Below are 27,207 nucleotides of genomic sequence, written 5' to 3'. Positions count from 1 at the left end.
CTGACTCCATCTGCTGGAAGGGGGACATAACCCATGATCTGGACTGATCTGGGTATGTACAGGGAAATAATAATTTTATGAATTTTAACTGTGCTTGCTTTGATCTCCTGTATAATCCTTTCTAAATAAATACATGATTTAACCATTCAATCACTGCTCTTCTTATACAGCTTATTTTTTTGTTTAGATGGCAGTTTACCCAGTTGAAACCAGGGCACAACCAGCCTTCATTCGCAGCTACCAAGGGATGCTTTTCTTCTCTTTTTCTCCTTTCCCAACTCATTGTTGTGGTCACGGTCCTCGGCCGGGGCACCACTGACCAGAGCTTTTTCCAGAGCTCTGCAATTGTGGACATTAAATTTGACTACTAGTTGTCATCATTGTGTGAGGATAATGACTCCTTACCTCTCTTAACCCAGCTGAGATTAGTGGAAGACCTGAGCTGGAAATCATACCCAGGTCCCTCCACATGGCAGAACAGCCCACTGCCATCCAGTCACCAGGCCACCCTTTTCTTTTATAGTCCTGTTACTGTACTATGCCTCATGCTAAAGAAGGTTCCTAATGCTAAGAGCTTACAAGATAGGTATAAGCACAAAATGGTTACGTGACATTTGATTCTAACTAAGGCTATGCTGTTAGTCTAAACCTCAGGACAGACTAGTATGTCAAGTTTACTTTCAAAACAAGAGATAATTTATTTATCTTGCAGCTTAAAACCTAATATACCTCTGTGAATTTGTCACAGCTGACGATGCGCAGGGTCTTGCCGTACAGGACGATATTAATCCCAATGTTCAGGTCTTTCCAGTGATAGTGGTCCCCACGGTCATTCTTAGGATGTCGCTGGCGCTTGATTAACTTGCCTTGCGCCATGCCCGCATTCACTACACGGGGCTCAATCACTAACATGCTGTCATCCTCCAGGAAGTAGTAGAGAACCACATGGCGGATCCTATAATATTCAATTTGAGATAGGGGAACCGTCTCTTGAAAGTAGGCATCAAACCTTAACACCTAAAATGTTAGGAAAGATTCAAGCAGAAAATATATATTCTTCATTTTTTTTTTTTCTGTCAGTGAATTGTGTTAATCTCTGTGCGTTCAATTCACCCATTTACAGGCTTGCAAGGAAGCAATGAACAGCTAATCAGGAGTGGTGGCAAGATATTTTATATGCTATCTTGAGTTTTAAAAAGGCTCCTTAGGAGCCTGAATAGCAGTAAATAGGCTAATAATAAATGTATAACGAGGGAGTTTAGGCAGGCCCCTCTTCATAGGGAGGACTGCATTATCTGCTTCATTAAAATAAGCATAAGGCTCATTATTCTTTTTCAGATAGGCAAAGTCACTCTGATGATATCAGTAACATCTGTAATGAGTCAAAGGAAGCACACAGAGCATGCTTAAGGAGCTTCTTCCCCACCCTGTCACTCTTGTTAGTTCCTTGCTCTTCTTGCTGTTGCCTGTAAAAAAAAAAAAAAATCACAGAAGTGATTCTTTTTTACTTTCAACTTGCAAACTTTCTCTTGCAACCTGGGGAGAAGACTGCCAGCCCATGCTGATTCTTGTCTCTTCCCAGGCCTTGTGGAGGAATCTCTCAGCCTGTGCTAACTTTTTTCTCCTACTTGGGCACAAAGAGAGTACTCCTAGACCCATGATGACTCTTTCTCTCCTCCTGAGAAGAGAATCCCCCAGACTACACTTACTCTTCTCTCGTTCCTAAACATTGGGAGGGAATCTTCAGCCCTGTACTCACTATCTCTTCTGAAGGCCTGGAAAGGGGATCTCCAGCCCATGTGCACTTGTTTCTCCTCTTGGTCCACGGGAAAGGATTTTGAGCCCCATACTCACTCTGTACACTTGACACCCAGGGAGGGGATCCCCAGTCTGTACTTTCCATGTGATTCAGGAGTCTGAATGCACCATGTGGTAGTCATTTTTATAGCACATGCTGTAATAGCTACCATGCAGACCTTTTATTTCTTTGGTTTAGATCATGTATTTTTTTTACTTTTTAGAAAAAACATTGTTTCAAAGCTACAGTACCTGGATGTAACCCACTCTGAAATGCTTGAAAGGCACATAAATAAATAAATTTGTTCTCTAAAAAAAACCCCCAAACAATAACCATGTTTAGGGAAACATGAAATTCCCTAAATATTCACAACGAGTTCACTGTTTATACAATTATAAAACTGATTCCGGTATGGCCATGGATTTGTTCTTACCTTTTTGTCATACGCCACGTGCCCTGGGACAAAATCCGATGGTGGCGCTTGCTTAGCTTGGCCATAGGTCAGTGTTGGCCTCTTGTTGGCCAGTTCATCCAGTTCAGCCTGAGAGAGCTGGTTCACAGTGATTGGATCCCGTCCTATGCCCACTGTTGGGAGGCGAGAGCGTATATAACCATTCTTAAATCCCAATGTCTGGGAGCGGTGGTAAGCAGTTTTCTAAATAAAGCAAGAAATAGTTAAAATATGATGCATATATCAACAAATCCCTATATTGGACATCAGCCTCACTGCTGTGTAAAAGACTGGGCTGGGAGGAGAGGAGGAGCTGGTGTTAATTTGAGATTGGAAATTTATATGCTCAGAACCAGAAAGGAAGACAACAGCAGACTAGATGGGCCAACTAGTCCTTCTCTGCCATCATCTACTATATTACCATGAACCAATACTGCTCCAGTAGACTGTGACATGCATTCAAAATAATTGAACTTGTCTCCTTGCTTTTATATTACAGCTTCAGATCACCACAATTACAGGAAAATCGGTTCTTACCTGCTAATTTTGTTCCTGTAAAACCATAGATCACTCCAGACAAGCGGGTTTTGCATCCCTACCAGCAGGTAGAGGAACAGAACAAAAACTTTGAGGCACTGCTACATAACCAGGAGTGCCACCTGCAATCCCTCAGTACTGACCTGTACCCAAGCCAAAGATTAGAACCTAAAACCCTCTCCAGGGTGAACAGGTAAAGCAGGGTTAGAACCCTCTGCACTGGAGCCTCTGTCACCTCCAGAAACCACCAAAAAAACATATGTGCAAATTGCAAAAAAACTGTTTGAGATATATTGCTCTATCACTATCAGGAAATGCAGTCTTTCGGCAGTGACAGGGAGGATCTCTGGACTGACCTGTGGTATTACAGGAATGAAAATTAGCAGGTAAGAATCAATTTTCCTTTCCTGTTCATACTCAGATCAGTCTAGACAAGTGGGATGTACCCAAGCATCCCTAATCTGGGCAGGAACCTGAAAGAACTGCACGCAGCACACTCTCAAAGGAAACATCCTCCTGCGCCCTCACATCCAAACGGTAATGCCTGGTGAAAGTATGAAGCGAGGACCACACTGCCACTCTACAAATCTCCTGAGGAGATAGCAACTGACACTCTGCCCAGGAGGCCACCTGCGCTCTTGTAGATTGTGCTTTCGGCCCCACTGGAATCTTGCGCCATTTTCAAATATAAGCAGAGCAAATGGCCTCCTTCAGCCAATGAGAAATCGGGGCCTTTGAGGCCTTTTCTCCTTTCCTTGAGCCACCAAACACAAAACTGTGATCTGACCACCGAAAGGAATTAGTGATCTCCAAATAATGCAACAGAGTCCGTCTAACATCCAAAAAATGCAACTCTCTCTCCTGTAGAGAAGTCCTTAACCATTCCGGAAACGCAGGAAGATCACTGACTGACATGAAGAGAACACCACCTTTGGCAAAAAAGAGGAGACTGTCTGCAACGTGATCCTGTCATTAAAAAATTCATAGGAAAGGTTCCCTGCATAGTAACACCTGTAATTCCGAAATCTATCTGGCAGAACATATTGTTGCGCCGGAGATGGACCCTTGGGCCGAGGTGGGGTTGGCGCAACCCATAGGTAGGGACCTACGGGTCCCCACCGTCGGCAGGCAAAGTGGGCTGATGAATGGAGGCCAGCTAGCGCTTCATCAATACCAGCCCTTGTTACCCACGGGTTGAGCCTTTGTGTGCCGGGGCCAGCTGGACTTAGGTGGGCCTCCGTATGCTGTCATTGATGGGATGATTGAGGTCAACCCAGAGACAGCAGTAGAGAGAGATGATACAGTCTAGTACTGGACGAGGTAGTGCCCCAGAGACCTGGGCGCCAAAGGAGCAAAGTCAGACAGGAGGTGACCGAGCATGAGCAGGCCAAAGCCTGAATTGGCCAAGTCCAGGAAGTAGGCTGAAGAGGCATCAAAGAACAAGCTTGAGTCGAGGCCGGCAGCAATCTGGAAGTAGTGGCAAGCAAGGCTGAAGTCAGATCACGGAGATAGTCAAAAGTAGTCAGGCGAAGCAGAGGTCTGGGCTTGGAGAGAGGCATGGAGTAGTCAGGCAATGCAGAGGTCTGGGTCTGGAGAGAAGCAATGGAGAAGTCAGGCAATGCAGAGGTCTGGGTCTGGAGAGAGGCAACGGCGTAGTCAGGTGATGCAGAGGTCTGGGTCTGGAGAGAGGCAACGGCGTAGTCAGGTGATGCAGAGGTCTGGGTCTGGAGAGAGGTAATGGCATAGTCAGGCGATGCAGTGGTCTGGGTCTGGAGAGAGGCAATGACGTGGTCAGGCAAAGCAGAGGTCTGGGCTTGGAGAGATTCAACGACATGGTCAAGCAAGGCAGAGGTCCGGGCTTGGAGAGAGTCAATGATGTGGTCAGGCAAAGAAGAGTCAAAGACCGTGTAAGCAATCCAAGGAAGGGTTGAAGAACAAGAACGCAATAACGAAGGAACCAGGAACAGGGATCAACGAGGAACAGGAACACAGGAACGAGACGAATCTGTCAGGAGACAACAAATACTCGACCAGCAAGGAGACCGGTTGCAAAGGCAAAGCTAGGGAGCAGAGCCTGGGCTTAAATACCAGCACTCCATTGACATCATCACCCGGGACCGTGGCTCGGTTCCCGCCGCGGGCCCTACTTAAGGTTCAGTGATGCGGGCGCCTAGGGAGGAGCACGGCGCCAAGTAGCAGCGTCTCTCTGCAGGCCACGCAGAGAGGCCTGGAGTGGAGCAGTAGATGTGGTAGCTAGACTGGAGACACCAGGATCTGTAGCAGAGCCGGAGGCACCAGGGGTGGCCTGAGGATGGAGCCGGCGGCCTACTGCCGCCAGAGACGAGGGACCAGGCGTTGGAGTTACTGAAGAGTGGTGAGGGGGCTGTGCCGCAGACAGCATGCGTAACACATGTGGCCACCAGAAACACTGTCTTCAGCATCAGATCCTTCAACGTCACCCTTCTCAAAGGCTCAAAAGGTGCACCACAGAGCACTCGCAGAAGTAAATTGAGGTTCCAATCTGGATACAACTTCCGTACCGGAGGCTGAAAATGCTTAACCCCCTTCAGGAATCTAACAACATCAGGATGAAAGGCCAAAGACCTCCCTCATAACTTACCCCAAAGGGAACCCAAAGTGTATACCTGAATGCAAAGAGAACTATAGGCCAGACCTGCAAAAAAGCTAAGATCTGAGGACCTTCCACAGACAGACAGAGGATCCAAACTCTGATGTAGGCACCATGACTCAAAGACTTTCCAAACATTGACATACACCAGTGACATAGCGGGTTTCCAAGCCTGGAGCAGAGTAGAAATGACCTGTTCTGAAGAGCCTTTCAGAAGTAACCACTGCTTTTCAAAAGTCAAGCTGCGAGACAGAAGTGATCCTCCTGATCAGAAATATGGGGCCTTGCCGAAGTAGGCATGGCAGATGGGCCAACCTGAGGGGAAAGTCTACTGTGAGATGCACCAGATCCGCGAACCATGGGCACAGCAGCCACCCTGGCACCACTGACCCCTGATGTCACTCTATGCGCTGTAGAATTCGCCCAACGAGTGACCACGGAGGAAACACATACAGAAGTATCCCCATCGGCCAAGGGCACACCAGAGCATCCAGCCCTACTGTGCCTACTTTTTGTCTGCAACTGAAAATCCTTGCCCTCTTGGCATCGCCCTTGTCACCATCAGATCCAATTGGGGGATGCCCCATCTGGCACAAATGCAATTCCACGCCTCCAGGGACTCCCATTCCCCCGATCCAATTGCTGCCTGCTGAGGAAATCCAGCTGTACATTGTCTGCACCTGCGTCATGCGATGTCATTATTCCCTCTAAATGGAGTTTCACCCAAACAACTGTCAAGCTTCCAAAGCCACCACCTGACTCTTCGTTCCACCTTGCTGATTGATGTATGCTACCATTGTCGCATTGTCCGAGAAGACCATTCTGCCTCTGACCCAGGGAAGGAAGGCCTCCTGTGCCCGGACTGCCCTTGTTTCCAGGTTATTGATGGACCAGGACCTCTTTTCCACTGACCAAAGCCCTTGGGCAGACCACCCTAGGCACACCGCTCCCTACCCTTTAAGGCTGGCATCCGTGGTCACCACCACCCAATCCAGGGTCTCCAAGCACATTCCCTTCTCCAGGTTGTGATGCAACAGCCACCATGATAGCCTGGACCTGGACTCTCGCAGAAGAGGCAAAGGCAGATGATACTCCTCCAACAAGAGATTCCACTTGGACAAAAGCATGTTTTGCAATGGTCTCATGTGCGTGAAGGCCCACAGAACCAAATCCAACGTGAAGCCATAGACCTCAGAACTTGTAAATAATCCCATACTGTTGGGACTGATAGCCGAAGCAGATGTGTCACCTGTGCTTGTAACTTTGCCACCCTGTCCGGGATCAGAAACACCCTGCCCTTCTGGGTATCAAAAAGTGTTCCCAGATACTACAATGACTGGGAAGGCACAAGGTGACTCTTTACCACATTTATCACTCAACCCAGGGCCGCAAGGTGCCCATGATTCACTGGAGAGACCTCAAGCACTCCTCCGTCTTCTCTCAAATGAGCCAAACGTCCAGATAAGGTTAACCAACATCCCCTCTCATCGAAGGGCTGCTGCCACTACCACCATTACCTTCGTGAAGGTTCATGGCGCTGTGGCCAATCCGAACGGAAGAGCTTGAAACTGGAAGTGTTGGCCCACACCATGAACTGAAGAACCTTCTGATAGTCCTATCGAATGGGAATATGCAGATACGCCTCTGTCAAGTCCATTGATTCCAAGAACTCTCCTTTGGGTACCGCCACAATCACCATTCGTAACATCTCCATTCGAAAACGCGGAACCCTCATGGCCCTGTTTACTTTCTGCAAGTCGAGAATGGGCCAAAACGTTCCTTCTTAGGAACCACAAAATAAATGGAGTACCTTCTTCATCCCTGCTCCTCCTGCGGGACAGGAACTATTGCGTTTAAGTGTAACAGCCTCTGCAAAGTCCCCCCACTGCCTCTCGCTTGCTTCAAGAGACAATGGGGGTCTCCAGAAAGGCTTCCCTGCCCAGGTGAGAAAATTCTAGTGTGTAGCCGTCTCTCACGACCTCTAGCACCCAGCAATCCGAGGTAATCTTGGCCCACTCCTTGTAAAAGCTGGACAATCTGCCCCCTACTGCGTCTATGGAGGAATGGGCACTGCTGGCTTCATTGCGATGACTTTCCACCACCGGCCCCCTTGGCCGGCAACTTCCCTGGAAGATCTGTGGGAGCCTTGAAAGGACTGCTGTCATCCCACTGACTGCTTCACTCCTGCACCAGAAGAGGACTTGCCTGACCAGAACCTACGCGACTCCCGAAAATGGAAGCGAGCTGGAAAAACCTTCTTGCTGGCTTTCCTATCCTCCAGCACTCTGTTTCCTTAGGGACTCTCCCAAAGTCTTCATCAGTTGATCCAAATCCTCCCCAAAAAGAAGCTTCCCTTTAAAGGGAAGATTACACAGCTGGGCCTTGGACCACATGTCCACTGACCAATTTTGCAACCACAAAAGCCTGCACACTGCTACTGCCGAGACCATACCCCTGGCCGAAGTGCGCAATAAGTCGTAAAGCACATCTGCGACATAAGCTACTCCAGCCTCCAGGCGCACTGGTTGGAGTGAACTGACATCCCCTGAAGAGCCTTGCTTCTGTGCCTTCTGCACCCAGCACAAACAAGCTATCTGCATCATGCTGGCACAAACTGTGGCCTGAAAACAAAGCGGAAACTTCAAACATTTGCTTCAATTGAATCTCCAACTTGCGGTCCTGAAAATCCTTTAGAGCGGCAGCCCCCGCCACATGAATGGTCGCCTTCTTGGTAACTGCCAACACCTCCACATCCACCTTAGGCACCCGTAAGAACTCCAAGGTCTCCTCCATCAAGGAGTACAGCTTAGCCATGGCCCTGCCGACCTTTAGCCCCAATTCCAAAAAGTCCGATTTCTGTTTCACCAATTTTCAAATCTTCTTAGGCAAGGGGAAGGTACTAGGAGGACCCCACAGCCCATTCAGGACTGGATTCACACCTTCATTATCAGAGGGATTAAAGGGGCTCTTAGGGAAGATAAGGCCATTGCAGAAAGACTAAATTAATTCTTTGCTTCCATGTTTACTAATGAGGATGTTGGGGAGATACCAGTTCCGGAGATAGTTTTCATGGGCGATGAGTCAGACGAACTGAACCAAATCACTGTGAACCGGGAAGATGTAGTAGGCCAGATTGACAAACTAAAGAGTAGCAAATTACCTGGACCAGATGGTATGCATCCTAGGGTACTGAAGGAACTCAAAAATGAAATTTCTGATCTATTAGTTAAAATTTGTAACCTATCATTAAAATCATCCATTGTACCTGAAGAGGGTGGCAAATGTAACCCCAATATTTAAAAAGGACTCCAGAGGCGATCCGGGTCACTAGAGACCAGTGAGCCTGACTTCAGTGCCGGGAAAAATAGTGGAAACTATTCTAAAGATCAAAATCGTAGAGCATATAGAAAGACATATAGAAACACATGGTTTAATGGAACCCAGTCAACATGGATTTACCCAAGGGAAGTTTTGCCTAACAAATCTGCTTCATTTTTTTGAAGGGGTTAATAAACATGTGGATAAAGGCGAACCGGTAGATGTATTTGCATTTTCAGAAGGCGTTTGTCAAAGTCCCTCATGAGAGGCTTCTAAGAAAACTAAAAAGTCATGGGATAAGAGGCGATGTCCTTTCGTGGATTAGAAACTGGTTAAAAGACAGGAAACAGAGTAGGATTAAATGATCAATTTTCTCAGGGGAAAAGGGTAAACAGTGGAGATCCTCAGGGATCTGTATTTGGACCGGTGCATTTCAATGATCTGGAAAGGAATATGCAAATTTGCGGATGATACAAAATTATTCAGAGTAGTTAAATCACAAGCGGATTGTGATACATTACAGGAGGACCTTGCAAGACTGGAAGATTGGGCATCCAAATGGCAGATGAAATTTAATGTGGACAAGTGCAAGGTATTGCATATAGGGAAAAATAACCCTTTCTGTAGTTACACGATGTTAGGTTCCATATTAGGAACTACCCAGGAAAAAGATCTAGGCATCATAGTGGATAATACTTTAAAATAGTCGGCTCAGTGTGCTGCAGCAGTAAAAAAAGCAAACAGAATGCTAGGAATTATTATGAAGGGAATAGTCAATAAAATGGAAAATGTCATAATGCCTCTATCTCTCCATGGTGAGACCGAACCTTGATCCTTGTACAATTATGGTCGCCTCATCTCAAAAAAGATATAGTTGCGATGGAGAAGGTACAGAGAAAGGCAACCAAAATGATAAAGCGGATGGAACAGCTCCCCTATGAGGAAAGGCTGAAGAAATTAGGCCTGATCAGCTTGGAGAAGAGACGGTTGAGGGGGGATATGTTAGAGGTCTTTAAGATCATGGGAGGTCTTGACGAGTAGATGTGAATTGGTTATTTACACTTTCGAATAATAGAAGGACTAGGGGGCATTCCATGAAGTTAGCAAGTAGCACATTTAAGACTAATCGGAGAAAATTCTTTTTCACTCAACGCACAATTAAGCTCTGGAATTTATTGCCAGAGGATGTGGTTAGTGCAGTTAGTGTAGCTGGGTTCAAAAAAGGTTTGGATAAGTTCTTGGAGGAGAAGTCCATTATCTGCTATTAATCAAGTTTACTTAGGGAATAGCCACTACTATTAATTGCATCAGTAGCATGGGATTTATTTATTTATTTTATTTATTTAAAAGTATTTATATACCGCTTTTTAAAATAAAATTTTATCAAAACGGTTTACAACATGTTAAAATAAAGTAAAAATAAAATATAACTAAAATAAACTTAAAATACATAAATTTAACTAAGTAGCTAGATAATTGCTAGCTAAAACAAAATTATTAATTAAAAAAATAATAATAATAATGGTAACATGCCATGGGTAAAGAGGATAGGGAGGGTAAAAGGGATGAAGGGGGGGGGTAGCAACTTATCGAATTGTAATATCCTAGAAAGAACACAGATGGGATGATAGGGGAGAGAAGTTGAGGTAATGTGTCTGATGAGAAAAATTTAGGAGATGAAGCTTCATTTTTGGTTGGGGAGATGCTTAGTGGGAGTGTTAAATGCTTGTTGAAAAAAGAATGTTTTTAAAGCTTTTTTGAAATGATGAGGATTTGATATTAAACGGAGAGGGTTGGGTAAAGAGTTCCAGAGAGATGGTCCTGCTACTGAAAAAGCTCTTTTCCTGGTGATGTCTATCTAGCCTGTCGTGGTGATGGAATGTCTAAGAGATTTTGAGTAAGTGATCTTAAGTGTCGGGTGGGTTTGTAAATACGGAGTAAGGTGCAAAGCCAGGTGGATGAAGAGTTATAAATTAAACTGTGAATGATTGAGATTACTTTGTATTTTATCCTGTATTTTATGGGTAACCAGTGAAGAGAATGTAAAATAGGTGTAATGTGATTGCGAATGGAGGTACCGGATAATAAGTGAGCTGCACTATTTTGAACTAATTGTAGCGGGTGAATTGAAGAGTCAGATAGACCTAGATAAAGAGCGTTACAATAGTCTAGACCAGAGAAAATAAGAGATTGAAGAACAGTCCTGAAATCACGATAGAAAAGAAGAGGACAAAGACGTTTCAGAAGCTGTAATTTATAGAATGATTTCTTTGTTAGGGAGGAGATTTGTTGTTTCATGGATAAGTCTGTATTTATAGTTACACCTAGATTTATGGCGTGACAGTTAATTGGGATGGTTGAACCATTGAAAGTGAAATGAGATGGTGGGCCTATAGAGGAATCTGTGATGGATGTTAAGTGAACTAATTCAGTTTTTGATGGATTTAATTTTAAACGATTATGAGATAGCCAAGAGTTAATGGTGGATAGGTAGAGTGAAACTAATGATAGAGTATCGGACCAGGAAGTTTTGTAGGGGACCAGAAATTGAATGTCGTCTGCATAAATTTTGAATTGTAGGTTGAGTGAAGATAAGATATGACAAAGCGGAAGAAGATATATATTGAATAGTATGGGAGATAATGATGATCCTTGGGGAACACCGGATGGAATTGTGTAGGGGGTGGAGGATTGATGGTTGATATTAACTTGTTGAGGACGATCTGTAAGAAAAGATGAAAACCAACTTAATACTGTTCCAGTGATGCCTATTGCTTGTAGCCCTGAGATGAGAATTTGGTGATCGACCGTATCAAATGCTGCTGAGATATCTAAAAATACTATAATATAATCTGTGTATGAATCAAATGCCCGGAATAATGTGTCAAAGGTAGATAGGAGAAGTGTTTCTGTGAAGTATTCTCCACATTAACCAGCACCTTTCTGAAGCCGTGCTGGTTAATGTGGAGAATGTTATTTTCGGATAGAAAGTCAGAAAGTTGACATAAAACTGCAGATTCTATTAGTTTAGCTAATGATGTGAGGGAGGCAATAGGTCTGTAGTTATTGAGATCGGCTGTACCTTTTGTTTTTGATTTTAGAATAGGTAAAATGGATGTTTTTTTCAGATTAGATGGAAATTGTCCTGTTTCTAACGATTGGTTAACTAGACTACTAAGAAAAGAGTATGCATGATGACCAATAGCTTTGAAGAAGACTCCTGAACAAGGGTTGTAAGGTGAATTTGAGGGTTTTTGTTTGCTGATTATAATTTGAATTGAATTGTCTGAAACCGGACTAAATTCGGACCATTGATAATTAGGTGCTTTCTTGACACAGGTGGGGTAGGGCAATTGTGAAAATTCTGTGGAAATGTTGGTTACTTTTGTTTTAAAGTGGTTGGCGATTTTATTGCAAAATATTGTATCATGATCTGCGAAGTTTTCGTTATGTGGAGTGATTAATGTTTTGACTATATTAAATAAAGTATTGGGATTTCCATTGGCTTTGGAGATTATCTTTCCATAATAGAGTTTTTTGGCTTGATTTATTTCTTTGTAATAGTGCCGAAGGGTACATCAATTTGCGTTTTTTGCTTCGGTTGTTCTTATATGTCGCCATTTTCGTTCCAACTTTCTGAGGTGTGTTTTAAGTTGATGTAGAGATTTTGAGTACCAGGGGGCATTGGGCTTCTGTTTCCTGTTGTTTATTTGGTGTTGTTTATATGGAGCAATCAGATCTAACATAGAAGTAATAGCTGAATTCCATTTAGATACTGAGTCTTCTAAATTTGATGATATGGAGATAGGTAAATTAGGTGTGACTGCTTCTACAAATGAATCTTGATTGATAAATTTCCTTTTAAGTATTGTAGGTTGTTTTCTAGATGTGTGTCTACTGTGCTCTAGAGTAAGGGAAAAATGAATTCTGTGATGATCTGACCAGGGGATGGGAATTACTTTAGTATCTTTCAAAGTTGGTGTGAAAGAGAGTGGATTAAAGAACACTTGCCAGGTTCTTGTGGCCTGGTTTGGCCTCTGTTGGAAACAGGATACTGGGCTTGATCGACCCTTGGTCTGACCCAGCATGGCAATTTCTTATGTTCTTTGACTCCTCCAGAGTCAAAGAACATAACCCCCAGCTTCTGCAATACCTGAGGAATAAGGGGACAGAATTCTTCCTTTTAAAATAAGCGGACCACCCTGGGGTCATCTCCTAACACTGGAAACTCATCTGGATCAGGATCATCCTTACTCCCATCCGGATCCGCATTAGGCCACATGTTCACATATGGATCTGCCCCATGCGAATCCAGGGGGTCCTCCAGCAGATCATCAGAATCATGCACATCTCTGGGATCAGCCATTGAACTTGATCGACTCAGGCCCAGGCATTGCAGCAGATCCCTGGACACCCCCCCCCCCCCGAAGGGGCCACCTTAGGAACCTTAGAAAAACGAGGGGGTGGTTTCTCCTTTGGACACTTAATCCCTATCCCCTTCCTAGCCAGGAAGGCCTTCTGGAGGAGCAGAATAAACCGCAGTGAGAACTCATCGGGGTCCTCCGACTCCCACTCACCAAGACTGTCATCTGAGACCTCTCCCCCACTCCGTCCCTCCTGCACTGCATGCAACAGGGGCAAGGGGGAATCCCTGGACCCCCGGCTGTTGCGGGTTCCTGCCCGCATTCCCCCTCGGGTGAGACTGCACCCCAAGGCTCCCGACAAACGGAGGGCCCTCTTTTGCGAGGCCGCCCCAGCCATGGAGCTTTCGTCTCCTGCCTCACAGCCTGAGCATAGGGACCTAGCACTGAGCTGCGTGGACCACAGCCAGCAGGCTTTGCAGGCCGCTACACGCGGCTTTGGTGCCATAAACCACGTGGTCTGCTGAGATCAGCAACAGGCCGCCCACACAGATGAGCGTGCTTCTCCGCACCAAAAAAGTCCACCCTGATTGGCGTGCAGGAGAAAGAATGAAATCTCAGCCACAGCAAAAAACACAGCTCTGCTGCGCCACCGGCCTGAGCGACACTGAAGTGAAGCTAAAGCTGCACTGGTGGCTGCCACACTGCCGCAAACACCACCCCGACTGAGGCCTCCTTCGAACTCCTGGGCCCCCTGGGAAAGAGGGAGAAGGGTACTCACCCCAAGCTTCCCCTCCAGCCAGCACAGACAGCTCCCGCTGTCCCAGTACACTCACCGACGTGCCCAGACTACTCCCGAAAACAGAAAGCAACTTTTCTTTTTTTTTTGCACAAACTTTAATGGCACCACAAACAGGTTACTTCCCTGAAAGAACGGTGAGCTCTCTGGAGAGGACCCTGGCTATCAGGACCTCCAGCCAAGTGAGCACGAAACACATCAGGGGTTTCCAACCCCCTGGAAGCCCTGCTCCACCTGGGGGATGGTCCACAAAGAAGCCTAATACCTCAGGGAGCCGCAGAGAGCTTTTTTCTCCTACTTTTCTGTAGATCTAATTTTTTTTTTTTTTTTGTCAGACTGCAGGTTTGCACCTCTACCATCTCTGCAGGAGACAGAGAAATACTGAGGGACTGCAGGTGGCACTCTTGCAGGCCGAAACAATAAAATTTGCGGGAGAGCGGGCAAGCGCCCGCTCTCCTGTGCACGCAATTCACTAAAAAAGAATATTCGAATGAGGGCCCGTGGTAAAAAGAGGCGCTAGGGACACTAGCGCATCCCTAGCGCCACTTTTTTGACAGGAGCGGCAGCTGTCAGCGAGTTTGACAGCCAATGCTCAATTTTGCCGGTGTCGGTTCTCAAACCCGCTGACAGCCACGAGTTCGGAAACCGGAGGCCGGCAAAATTGAGCATCCAGTTTTCAACCCGCGAGCCACGGGCCAATTTTACTTTTTTTTTTTTTAATTATTTTTAACTTTTGGGACTTCCAACTTAATATCACCATGATATTAAGTCGGAGGGTGTACAGAAAAGCTTTTCTGTGCACTTTCCTGGTGCCGGCAGAAATTAATGCCTACCTTTGGGTAGGCGCTAATTTCTGAAAGTAAAATGTGCGGCTTGGCTGCACATTTTACTTACTGAATCGCGCGGGAATAACTAATAGGGCCATCAACATGCAATTACATGTTGCGGGCGCTATTATTTTCGGGGGGGGGGGGGGGTGGACGCACGCTTTCGACTCGCTATTACCCCTTACTGAATAAGGGGTAAAGCTAGTGCGTCGAAAACGCGCGTCCAAATGCACTGTATCGGCCTGTTGGTTATGTAGCAGTGCCTCAAAGTTTTTGTTCTCTGCCTCCATCTACTGGTAGGGATGCAAAACCCACTTGTCTGGACTGATCTGGGTATGAACATGAAATCTACATTATCAACCAAATTCCTGAAACATATTGTAACATAGTAAAATAGTAGATGCTGGCATATAAGGACCAGTTGGCCCAGTTTCTCTTGCCTACACTATTCTAGTTATGATATCTAGTCAGCCATACTAGCTTGATCACTACAGTACTTGAATGTAATCTGTTTTGAAGTGCCTGAAAAAAGCAGAATATAAATCAAATAAATAAAATACAGGATATTTCTCATTCTCCCTAGATGGGAAGTATAGCAAGTCGGGCTGTAACCCATAATAGGAAGCTTTCCACCATCTCCTGATTATATCTAAGACTGTATCAAAGCCTTGCTGCCGTTTCATGCTGTTTGACCTTGCCTCCTCTTCTTGGGAGCTTGATACAGTCATCCCATCATTCTGTTCAAGCTGGCTTTGTCTTCTCCTCTTTTTGGCTACATTCTGCAGTTTCATGATTGACCATATAGCTTTTCATAACAAGTCCAAGACCAATGGCTCCCTTCCATTCCCCTACCTGCTCTTTCCACTGCCCTCTGTATTTGTCCAAAGAGTGCTTAATGGTCCTAGTTTTGGTTACTGCTAACCTTGCTAAGACTATTCCAGGCATCCTCTATTCTCTCATTAAAACTTCTAGAGGGGCAGCCATATTAGCTTGTAGTAGCAAAAATAATACAGAGGCTGGTGGTATTTTATAGACTAACAGATTTATTGGAGCATTAGCATCTGACAAATTGGACTCTTGTCCTCCAGTGCTTACGCCCCTATAAATATGTTAGTCTATAAAGTGTCTTATACAAGAAAAAAATAGACAAAGGCTCTTTTTCATGTATTCACAATTGAATATACAGAATATATGGACGAGGTAATCTCCACAATTATAAACTCACATAGGGTTTTTTTTTAAAGCCTTTTAGTCTCATAAAAACATTTAATGTCATTAGCATTACCAAATAAACCAATAGCCAATCCATGAGTGCTGGAACATAGTACAACCATGCACAACAGGCATATTTTTTTTCCAAAAATTGCTACTAATGTCCCAATATGCTAATCCAAAAAGAAAAAAAAAGAAGCTTTATATATATATATACTCCAGCATCCGATGTAGTTCCAGAGGTGGAGTTATTTTTGTTGCCCCTACTACAGTAGGGGAGAGAGGTTTACACACACCCCCAAAACAGTCCATCCAAGTTAAAGAAAGAAGAATTTTATAAAATATTCCTCTCCCTTTTCCCGGGCCAGCGGGGACATTGAACTGGGGGCTCCGGGATCGGCTGACATCCCCTTCGCTCTCTTCCTCAGTGCACTCGGCTCTGGGGCGCACTCACCGTGGGGTCCCTGAAGGTGTTGCCTGGCAGGAACGGCAGCCCTTGCGCCTGGTACCCGGCCATGGCCAATTCCGCGCGAGCACTCTCTCCGACCTCTTTCTATGTTTCCGCCTGTCAGGCTCCGTCATTCAGCGCAGCGTGGCCCGTCGCTTGGCAACGTCGCGCCGCCCGGCTCCATGCCAACCGTAAACATTCCGGAGGATGACGGCCGCGCGCGCGCCCGGGAGAGGGACGTAGAGTCGCAAGCCTCGTTTATTTCCCGCGAGATTGGGCTTCTTTTCCTAGTCATTCGCGGTTTTTTTCCCTATTCGCGGTTTGCTTTTAATTGGGCTATTTTTCCTGCCAATCGCGTTTTTTTGGGCTTGTTGGGCGGGACTTGTGCTCTGATGTTGCAGTGATTGGCTGCTGTTGCGAGAGGCCTGTCTATAGCAGGCCACCCTAAATTATTGCAGCTGTAAGCCTATTAAAGTCTTTGTTTTCTAGCCAATCAGCTGCAAACCTTCACAGGAGCAAGTGTGTGGGTAGACCTGGAAGGCCAGCACGGTATTGCAGCAAGCAACAGAGATGTAATCTTCTGTGCAGCTGCAGACCTGAATGCTGAAGGGAGTGTAGCAGTCAGCTGGCTACAACCAAGTATCAGGAGGGGAGGAATGAGAGTGTGGGGGCCAGGGATGTGCTTGGAGGGGGGAATCAGTGTGTGGGGGGGCCAGGGATGTGCTCTGAGGGGGTGGGGAGGGGGGAAATCAGTGGGGGGGCCAGGGATGTGCTCTGAGGGGGTGGGGAAATCAGTGTGTGGGGCTGGTGTTTTTTTTAATTTGTTCTACACCACTTTTAATTTCATCTAATTTTTATTCTAATTTCTTCTCCCTGCAGTAGATCACCTTTGGAAAAAAGCCTGTCCATACCTATTGTTTCCGTCATTGGTTGCTATGCTACTAAATGAATTTATTTATTTATTTAACATTTTTCTATACCGACCTTCATGGTTAAAATACCATATCAAAGTAAGAAACTAAAAGATACTGCTAAGCGTGGGAAGAGGAATGTGAACTAAAAGCATGGATTCAGTCTGTTGTCAGCAATGAGTGTAAGGCTATGTGAAATTTTGTAAGTGACATTTGTGCACATCATGCAAACCTTCTGCATCATGCAAAATGTTAAGCTTCTTAGTCTATGCGACTCACAGACATTGGTGTTTCAATTTCAAGTGTTTTGGGCTTGTGGTTTTTTGGAAAAATGTGCTTGTTCTTTCATGAAAACCTGGCAACACTGACGTCGCGCATGCGCAGCCCCACTCTGGCTCGTTCTGTCCTGAGCAGCAGACGCTTCAACTTGGCTTCAAGGTATTGGACCGAACCGAAGTGAAATTGAACATATCACTAACAAGAAATGTAGGGCGCCTCATTAGCCACTGCATATTTATACCCATGGTGAAAAAAAATCTCCCCCTCTTACTGCGTTTAAGAAACCTTACTCCTACAAGTGGGCTTGAGGTTTTAGGCATTTTTAGAAATGCTATTAATAATTAGTTAATTAGCAAACAAATTAGGTCTGTGAATTTGAAAAAAAAAACGGATTGAGGTGGGGGACATGAAGGCTAATTGAGGGTCAATTTGAGTGCAATAAGGAAGATGGAGCTTGAGAGAGAAGGGACTGAAGATAACAATGAGGGAGGTTGGGATTGGGAAGAAAAAAGAAAAAAACGGGATTGATGGGATGGAGAGAAAAAAGGACAGAATGGAGAAGAGAGAGAAGGAATAATTGAGCGTACATACATCTAAGCACAGATGCCCTCTCCCCTCCCCAGCCCACATTTGTATAGTTGGTGTACACTTTGAGTCCTGTTGGAATCACATGGCCACAATCAGATCAGCTGCAGGAAATACAAGGAACCCAGAAATTAACATAGAGAGCGGAGGCACTCTTCCCGCTCCATAAAACTCCCCCCCCCCCCACCCTTCCTTTACAAACGACATTACCATATATTGGGTTAATAAAAGGCCGCAGTTTATTATAACCAGTACCCGAGCCCAACAATTTAACAATAAAATCAAATACCCCCCACCACGCCCCAGTGGAAGGGCTACGCATTGTCCATCACTTGGCTTTTCCCAACTCGTCCCAGCGAGGGTAAGCAGGCGACCTTGAGAATCTGCCCCCTTCTTGCTCGTTGACCATCTTGTGTAGCAGCCCCCAAACTACATGAGATTCCGCCCCCAAATACCCCTGTACAGTAAATCACAAACACTTAACAACCTTGGGCTCGGGTTTACCGCCCCCAAACAAGTCAACTCCAGTTGGTCTTGTTCCCCCCAACTGCAGCCCCCTTTTTTTTTTTTTAATTACACAATCCACTGCTCGAATCCCTCCTGCAAGGCATTATTGAACAAATCAATGCCCATGTCCAAGAGATGAACTTTATAATGTCTAAACAATCCGGCCTATCCCTCCCAGGACCCTTGGTGCCGCACCCAGAAACCTCCCTGCTGCAATATCCATTTACCGATCTGTCTGTTCAATTTGGCCACCCCTCATGTCCATAAAGGATTCGTTTTTTTGGCATAACCTAACTATGATATCTGACCACCCCACCTGAGTTGCAGGCATCCCATTTAATATGGTCGCAATATCTTTCTTAAGAACATAAGAAATTGCCATGCTGGGTCAGACCAAAGGTCCATCAAGCCCAGCATCCTGTTTCCAACAGAGGCCAAACCAGGCCACAAGAACCTGGCAATTATCCAGACACTAAGAAGATCCCATGCTACTGATGCAATTAATAGCAGTGGCTATTCCCTAAGTAAACTTGATTACCAGCCGTTAATAGACTTCTCCAAGAACTTATCCAAACCTTTTTTGAACCCAGCTACACTAACTGCACTAACCACATCCTCTGGCAACAAATTCCAGAGCTTTATTGTGTGTTGAGTGAAAAAGAATTTTCTCCGATTTTTTTCTTCATCATCAATACCAACTCCCTACATGAGAAACTCCCAAGTTGCGGACAACCCCACTCTCGAACTCGCTCTTGTAGAAAGGATATCAATTTCCCCCATTTCATTCCCCTAATTCTGAGCCACTTTATCTTCCATCCTTTGTCATCCAGCGTGAGATGCTCCCCATAAGGTCGCTTTGCTGCCCGCTGTTGAGCCCAATGGACAAATGAATGGCCCACGACCCAAGCACATTCCTGCATGCAAGGGACCCCCCCGTAATTCTGTGGAAACAAGAAAATATATAAAAATTCCGGCCTGCATCACATCTTTGACACCTCTATTTCCTAACATACGAGGCGAATGCCTTGGATCTCCACCTGCCTATTGCCCGAATTTTTTGCACGTAAACCCCATTTCTGCTGCTGAAGTCACCGCCCCAATCCGAAAAGAATGAGACGTATAACTATTAACATCCCAACCCAAACCCTGCACCACCCACTTTACAATTGCCGAAAATTGAAAAGCCGTTAATGGCTCCCCTGACTCATGCACCAAAAAAGCCCCTGAAACTGCAGGACGTACTCTCATGTAATCCTGAATGGCTCGCACCGGACAGACTACAGGATCTCTTGCAGGTACCAACATTACCATATGGCCTCTTCCCCTTTGGTCCACTTTAGAATGATGAATACAAAACGTAACAACCCAGTTGTATACCCCATAAGACTTGCCTGTAAATCTGTATCCTGCAAATTCTGCCTTGAACTGGCCACAAGTTCATGCACTTGCATGGCCTCAAAAAATGCCATAACAAAAGCCGTTCGAAATAGCAAGACTTCATATTGGGACCAACAAACTGTTTCAAGCCGCCCAACAATTGCCATGAGATCTCCATATCTGATGGGCAGCCGTTTATCGCTCTCCCCGAACCTCTCTCTGGCCCAAACCCTAACCTGCGTTTCACCACAAAACTTAACACTGGGTTGCCCCAACCCCGTAACTTCTGGAAAAACGCGAACCCTGCTATCTGGGAACGCACGATTGCCAAAGAATACCCGTTATCCCTAGCCCACAGAATAAATTGTACCATCGCGGGCTCATCCACCGGGATCCCCGCCATCCAGTTCGCAACAAAAATCGCGTCACCACCCCACATCCCCTAGCATACGATGCCCAAGTGGCCGGGGCTATGGATTTCCGGATCAACGATCTCGCTGCTGCAGGCCAAGCATCCACAGATGCTCCGGGAAATGTATTCCCTCCAACTCCGCTTGCGGTGCCAGCTCCCTGAAGATCTGCCACTTAAAACGAGTAAGGGCATCCACAATCAGGTTTCTTGCTCCTGGGACATGCCTAGCGGTCACATGCACATTCCAAGTCAAACAGAAAACTAGTTCCCGCAGCAAAATGGACACCATATTACATTTGGCCAACTGTCTGTTAATAACCTGCACCACTCCCAGGTTTTCGCACCAAAAAAACTACTTGTTTATTGGCGAGCCGCTCCCCCCAGATGTTTAGCGCTACCACAATGGGAAACAGTTCCAAGAATGTTATGTTTTTAGTAATACCGACTCCCACCCACGATACTGGCCATGGCTCTGCACACCACTGACCTTGGAAATATATCCCAAAACCACAAGACCCCACCGCATCCGAATACAACTCTAACGCTTGGTTCGATACTTCCGCGACCTGCATGATACAAACTCCATTAAACGACTCCAAAAACGCTGCCCACACGCCCAACTCATCTTTCACTCTGTGGGTTACTCAAAGAAAATGATGACTTGCATGCACTCCGACAGTAACGGAAGATAATCTATGAATAAATGCTCTACCCATGGGAATCACTCGGCAAGCAAAATTAAGCGACCCAATAAGCGATTGCATCTGGCGCAATGTCACCTTCCTCGCCCCTTTTACCAACTGCACCAACCTTTTTAACTTCTCTACTTTGTCTGCGGGCAAATGCGATACCATGCCCACGGAATCCAATTCAATGCCCAAGAAGGTGAGTTGTGTTACTGGACCTTCCGTTTTGTCATGTGCAATGGGTACCCCCAACCTCTTAGCCACTTGCACAAACCCATCTAATTGCATCTGGCACATACTCGACTGGCTTGGCCCAACAAACAAAAAATCATCCAAGTAGTGTAACAACCAGTCGCTTCCCATGCATTGTTCAAAGACCCATTGCAGAAAAGAACTGAATGCCTCGAAAAAAGCACATGAAACAGAGCAACCCATGGATAAGCAACGGACCACGAAATAGTGCCCTTCAAAACGAAAACCCAAAAGATGAAAACTCGCAGGGTGAATAGGCAACAACCGAAAAGCCGATTCAATGTCCGCTTACGCTAACATTGCACCTTTCCCTGCCTGCTGGACTAACGCCACCGCCCTATCAAACGACGCATATCTCACGGAACAGAAACTTTGAGGAATGAAGTCGTTCACCGATGCGCCTTTCGGGGACGATAGGTTCAAAATCAAATGGAACTTACCTGGGGCTATCTTTGGAATGACTGCCAATGGTGACAAATGCATTCGGGCAAGCGGCTGATGGAGGGACGGACCTGCTATCCTACCCAACTGAATCTCCAAATCAACTTTAACCCTTGCAATATCAGCATAAATAGAAGCTGACCGTGCATTCCTCCCGAAATCCCCTGAATAAGAATCCCATCATTGCTCGCTGCTTCAATGGCAGGGGGAAAAGAGAAAAGGAGGAATTGAATTCAGACAGCAACCAACAAAGAAATGAGAAAACACATGAGTGTGGGGGTAACTTGCTTGATGCAGCGGTTAGTACCTTAACCAAACACCTGATACTATACGTCTGATGCAACTCCAACATTGCATATTGTCCTCTGATTCCAAGACAGGGAGGGAGGGAAATTGGTCTCAAACAGAAACCAACAAGAGTCCTAACGTTGGTGGTCTGAGTAACTGATAGGTATGGGAAACTGATAACTTTGGGAGCTTACTGGGCAGTCTGGATGGGCCGTACGGTCCTTTTCTGCCGTCACTTTCTATATATGTGTGTGTATGTATATATATATATATATCCTGGATTCCTGGTCTGTGAAGTCGCTTGCCAACCAAACAGCTCTTGAATAATGAGACAACCACACTGCCAGCCGGTGGCAGACACACATACACACTCTCTCTCTTGCTCTGAAAACAAAGACACATACATTACACATTCTGTTGCACTTAGCATGTGGGTGTGTCTGAGCAACAGAGAGTGTATGTGTCTGTGTCAGAAAGACTTACACCCACACACACTTTATGACACAAAGTATGAATGAAGGGGGGAGAGCCACTGACCTAAAGCAGCACAGCTCCAGATGGACTCCTTTCCCACATGGAGCCAGTGTAGTCGGGGCTGCTGTAAAAGTATTAGGCATAGCACAGAGAAGAGGCGGAGTTAACAGCACACACATATAGGAAAATCACAACAAAAAATGTGCGGCATATAATATACTGGATAACAATATAGTAACAAAATTATTTATTTTGCATTTGCACACTGGAAATGTGCAAGAAATTTAATATATAATTTACAATGTTGTAAGAACGAGCCCCGACACAGCCGTGTTTCGCCTCCAGGGAACCAAAGTTTATCAAAATCTACAAATTAAAATTCAGTGTATTACTGTATAGGTAGGCTTCCTACACACGTCATACCAAGTTGTTGAATTATGTTGCTAGAAGAGACCAAAGCAAGCAAAGGTAACTACAAACCAGTGGTGAAATAAATCAAAAAAACATCAGAAAGGTGAACAAAAATAGGAGGGGGGAGAGCTGGGGAACACCAAAACAGCACTAACTGCCAGTATGCAAAGAGTTACAATGCTACCTATAAAAAGGTAACATAGTAAATATTGCACCAGATCACCAGATATTGCATCTAGAACACTAATATACCTCCTATTGAGAAAAGTAAACAAGTCAGGCAGTTATAAATCCCTAAACAGAAAGTACAGGCTAGCAGAATACTTCACCTCAATTACACATGCAGAACACAAACAGACTTTCAAACACAGAATAAAAAGACCATAAGGTATGAACAGAAACACCCAGACAAAAACTGAACTGGAACCCACAAGCCAGTGCAACAAGAGAACACAGAATTACCATCTTTCCTCATAAAATAACAATTAAATTAAAAAAATAAAACTTCAACCATAATAGTAAAACCATACTAAAAAAAGAATAAATATTTCAAAACAGTTGACAAAAAGAACATCCAATAATTGAAACCAATAAAATATTTTAAAATAGCAGACACATTTAATAACACCTAATAATTTAAAATAAGGATTAAAAATCCCACACTCTTTATACCTGGGAACTTTTGATTTTTATCACCCTGAGACTGTCATGGATCAGGCATACACAGGGGCGCACACAAACCCTTCTCTATTATAAACACACACACACACTCTGTAACACACGTTCATTCTCATACATACTCTGTCTTATGTGCCCTCACAAACACGGTCTCACACATGCTCACTGACTCATATATGTGCTTACGCACTCTCATGCACTCACATTTGCCCAGTGACACACATACTCAGTGACTCACTCATATGCTGCCTGGGAATAAGTTAAAAAAAATAATTTACTTACTCATTGGTGGTCAGGGGCACTCAGGCAGGGCTCCAAAAGAATAGGGTCTGGGTAGGCACCTGTTACTCCAGCAGGTAGTGATCCCTATTGGTAGGAGCAGGCTGGAAGGCCCAGATGCTGGCAAGGGGGTGCTGGTAATTTGTTTTGTAGCAGGCTGAGCAGGAAGGCAGTCGCGCCTGGGAGCAGCAGGAAGTGCTCAGCCCCCGGTGAGGTAGTCCCAGGAGGTTTGTGCGATCCTGTCTCTGGCAAAGGAGAGTTGAGACCAAGCGAGGCAAGGCAGGTGTGAGGAAGGCAGCGGGAGGAAAGAAGAGAAGCAAGTGCAGGCTCATGTAGCCACTTTATCACTGCAGTCGCTGCATGAATCAAAAGAATGAAAGCCTTGGGAAGCTGAAAAAACAAACAAACATAAAATTGCGGCCGGGCCTGCCGGCGGCCATCAGTTGAGCAGCTCCCACGCTTCAGCTCCATTGGCCTAGGCTCCTGTGGCGGCCCACAGCAGCTATCTTCGGTCCCACCGGCGGCTCACAGCAGAGCAGCTCTTTTCTTCAACTGCGACGGCATGGAAGGCAGAGGCAGGCTGCAAGAAGAAGCAGACAAAGTAGTTCCTGCCACCGCGGTACTGCGTGAGGGAGGAGCGCAGGGAGCAGTTCCCAGGCCTTTGCTGCCTCTGTGCTGAAAATGAAAAGGCATCATGAGCAGAAAGAAGAACCCCCAAGCAGTGGTGTTAAGCACAACAACTCCGCAAGCATGGGACTGCTGTGACCAAACACCAACCGGGTGATTGGGCTGATCGGCCCACCGGGGCATGCCCGAAGCCCTGGTAGACCAATCCGCCCCTGATTGTTCCTAGCTAAAGGAGTTAACTAAGGCAAATACTAGGAATGAACCCCAAGGGGACACTTCTATAATCAAACTTACTAGTATCCCCCCAAGCCTTCAACTCTAGTCCCAACTGAACCTCAACCACTAAAACAATGCACCCACCACTGATCATAGTAGCAGTCACTAGAAATGTAGCATGGGTCCTCCCTTCCCTTTCAGGAACTCTCAATATTATTTTATCAAATATATAGTATATGGTGAGTCCACTTATAAAGACTGCTTAAGCTTCTATTAACAGTTCTAAAAGAAATGGACATTAAGGCAACAAATTGGCAATCAGATTATAAAAATAAATAAATATCAGACATCAAGAAATAATCTACCTGCTAAAGTAAAATATAAACAAAGGTATGAAATTAAAGTTCAGGTATGTAATCCATCATAAGTGTATAAAAATGTTGAGTACTTGCCAGGTATTTGTGACTTGGATTGAAACAGGATACTGGGCTTGATGGACCCGTGATCTAACCCAGTATGGCATATCTTATGTTCTTGTGATTCCAGGTGTTTGAAACAAAGAAATATATGAAAAGGGACCTGCAGAATAAAAAAATCAAGACTGCTGCTCCTCTTCAGGTCCATCCTTAAGAGACATGAACAAAATAAAAGCATCCTTGGTAAACCATTTGTCACTTAAAGCCATCAGGAAGAAGATCAAATTAGTCCATCCCCTAGCATGATGATCCTTGCTCATAAAAAGGCATTGAGAGTACAGTACATCCTTCAAAAAAGAATACAGGTAGGCAGTGGAGTAAAGAAAGTGGAATTGACACCACTTATTAACCACAAGCAGCAAAGAATTTTCTCTCTCCTTCATAGAGAGCGCAGCTTTCGCTGGCATGCACACAAAATACCAGAGCACAGCAAAACACACTGGATTTTGGGCTACAACAGGAAGCGTAACTTAAACAACCAGAACATTAGTCATTCAAAGTTTGCAGATAGGTCATAGTGGCATTAACTGTAACAAAAATGAATGGCCTTCCTTGATGCACAAACTGGAACTTGGGTTTACATCTTGTTCTTTGCTAGCTGAGTGCATACTGAGGCCTTTTGCAACGCAGCTACTGTGGCTGAGTAATCTTGAGACAGTAAGACTTTTTGGCCTTCAAATGAGATCCCACCAGATTGCTTATAGGTTCATAGTATTTCACTTTTATGAGCAAAATTTAAAATGTTTGCTATCACTGTACATGAGCACTTCATATCAGCTGTTTTCACACCCAGCCCTGTGGGCATTTTCCATTCTTTTCAGCCCGTGCTTCCCAGACAATGTAAGATTGCAAGATATCTGTTGCACTGGGGGTGGACCCTTGGCCTGGTGCAGGATTGGTACGGCCCCTCCGGTCTTACCTGGAGAGCGCCTGCCACCAGGAGGCGGAGCACAGAAGGAGACAGAGGCTATCAGGAGCTTTACCAATAGCAACCCTGGGTTCCCTCAGGTTGAGCCCTTGGTTACCCGGGCCGCCTGGTCTTAGGTGGGCCTCGCAGGAACTCCTAGAGAGGAAGTGCAGGGGAGTGCCCACCACGAATGAGGGTGCGTGGTCGATGTACAGAGCAAAATGTCCAGAGGTTGCAGGAGGCCAGAGTATCAGTTCAGAAAGGTCAGCCGAAGCAGGGGTCAGTACCTGTAGTCAATCCGGAAGTAGTCAGGTCAGGCAGAGGTCAGTTCCAGACAGCGATCAGGGATAGTCGGAGAGCAGGCAGAGGTCAGGCTTGGAGATGTCAGTGTAGTCAGGCAGGTGGAGGTCAGGCTCCAAAAGGCACAAACAAAAGAGAACCGGAACTTGAAGAGGACCTGAGGCCAACTAGGAAGGGACCTGTTGCAAAGGCAAGCTCTGACTGTCAGAGTTTGCCTTAAATAGGGCTGGTCGAGTGACATCATCCGGGCAGGCCCGGCAGCCCTAGCAGGCCGTGGCCCCTTTAAATCCCGTGGAGAGGCACGTATGCACACTAGATGAAACCCAGAAGACAGGGGAACTTGGCGGCGGCAAGTCGGCTGTAAGACAGGCCCAGGGGGAGGATAGCGGCGGTGTTTCTACCAAGCCACGAGGCCAAGGGAAGCCGGCAAGATTGCGGAGAGGAGGTGAGAGGGACCTGCCATGGAGCCCGTGGCCAGCTGTCGCAACAGTACCCCTCCTCAAGGACCCTCCAGGGGAGTCGAGAGGGCTGGATGCACCTCAAACGGGGACTCGTGTGTGTACGGTGATCGATCCTGGCTGGAGCACTGGGGAGTAACTTTCTCAGAGTGGTCATGGGAAACAGCTGAAGGTCTTAATGGTACCGAAGAGGCTATGGATAAGCCCCCTCCTGTTCCTCAAAGTGTAGCCGGGCATGCTAACTCTGGACCTCCTCTTCTTTT

General features: G+C 45.7%; 1 protein-coding gene across 1 annotated transcript in view; it reads right to left on the bottom strand.

Annotated features, from left to right (window-relative positions):
- The window catches only part of EFHC1 (EF-hand domain containing 1), a 176,989-nt gene extending 160,385 nt beyond the window's left edge, over positions 1 to 16,604 (bottom strand). Inside the window, 3 exon segments of the mRNA XM_029596122.1 lie at positions 730 to 1,017; positions 2,232 to 2,453; positions 16,387 to 16,604. Of these exon segments, the coding sequence (XP_029451982.1) occupies positions 730 to 1,017; positions 2,232 to 2,453; positions 16,387 to 16,449 (573 nt within the window). The 5' untranslated portion in view covers positions 16,450 to 16,604.
- Positions 16,605 to 27,207: the final 10,603 nt, after the last annotated feature.

Source organism: Rhinatrema bivittatum, chromosome 3, assembly GCF_901001135.1.
Source record: "Rhinatrema bivittatum chromosome 3, aRhiBiv1.1, whole genome shotgun sequence".
Lineage (NCBI taxonomy): Eukaryota > Metazoa > Chordata > Amphibia > Gymnophiona > Rhinatrematidae > Rhinatrema > Rhinatrema bivittatum.
The sequence above is the reverse complement of the archived record's forward strand: the minus strand, read 5'-3'. Positions and strand labels throughout refer to the sequence as shown.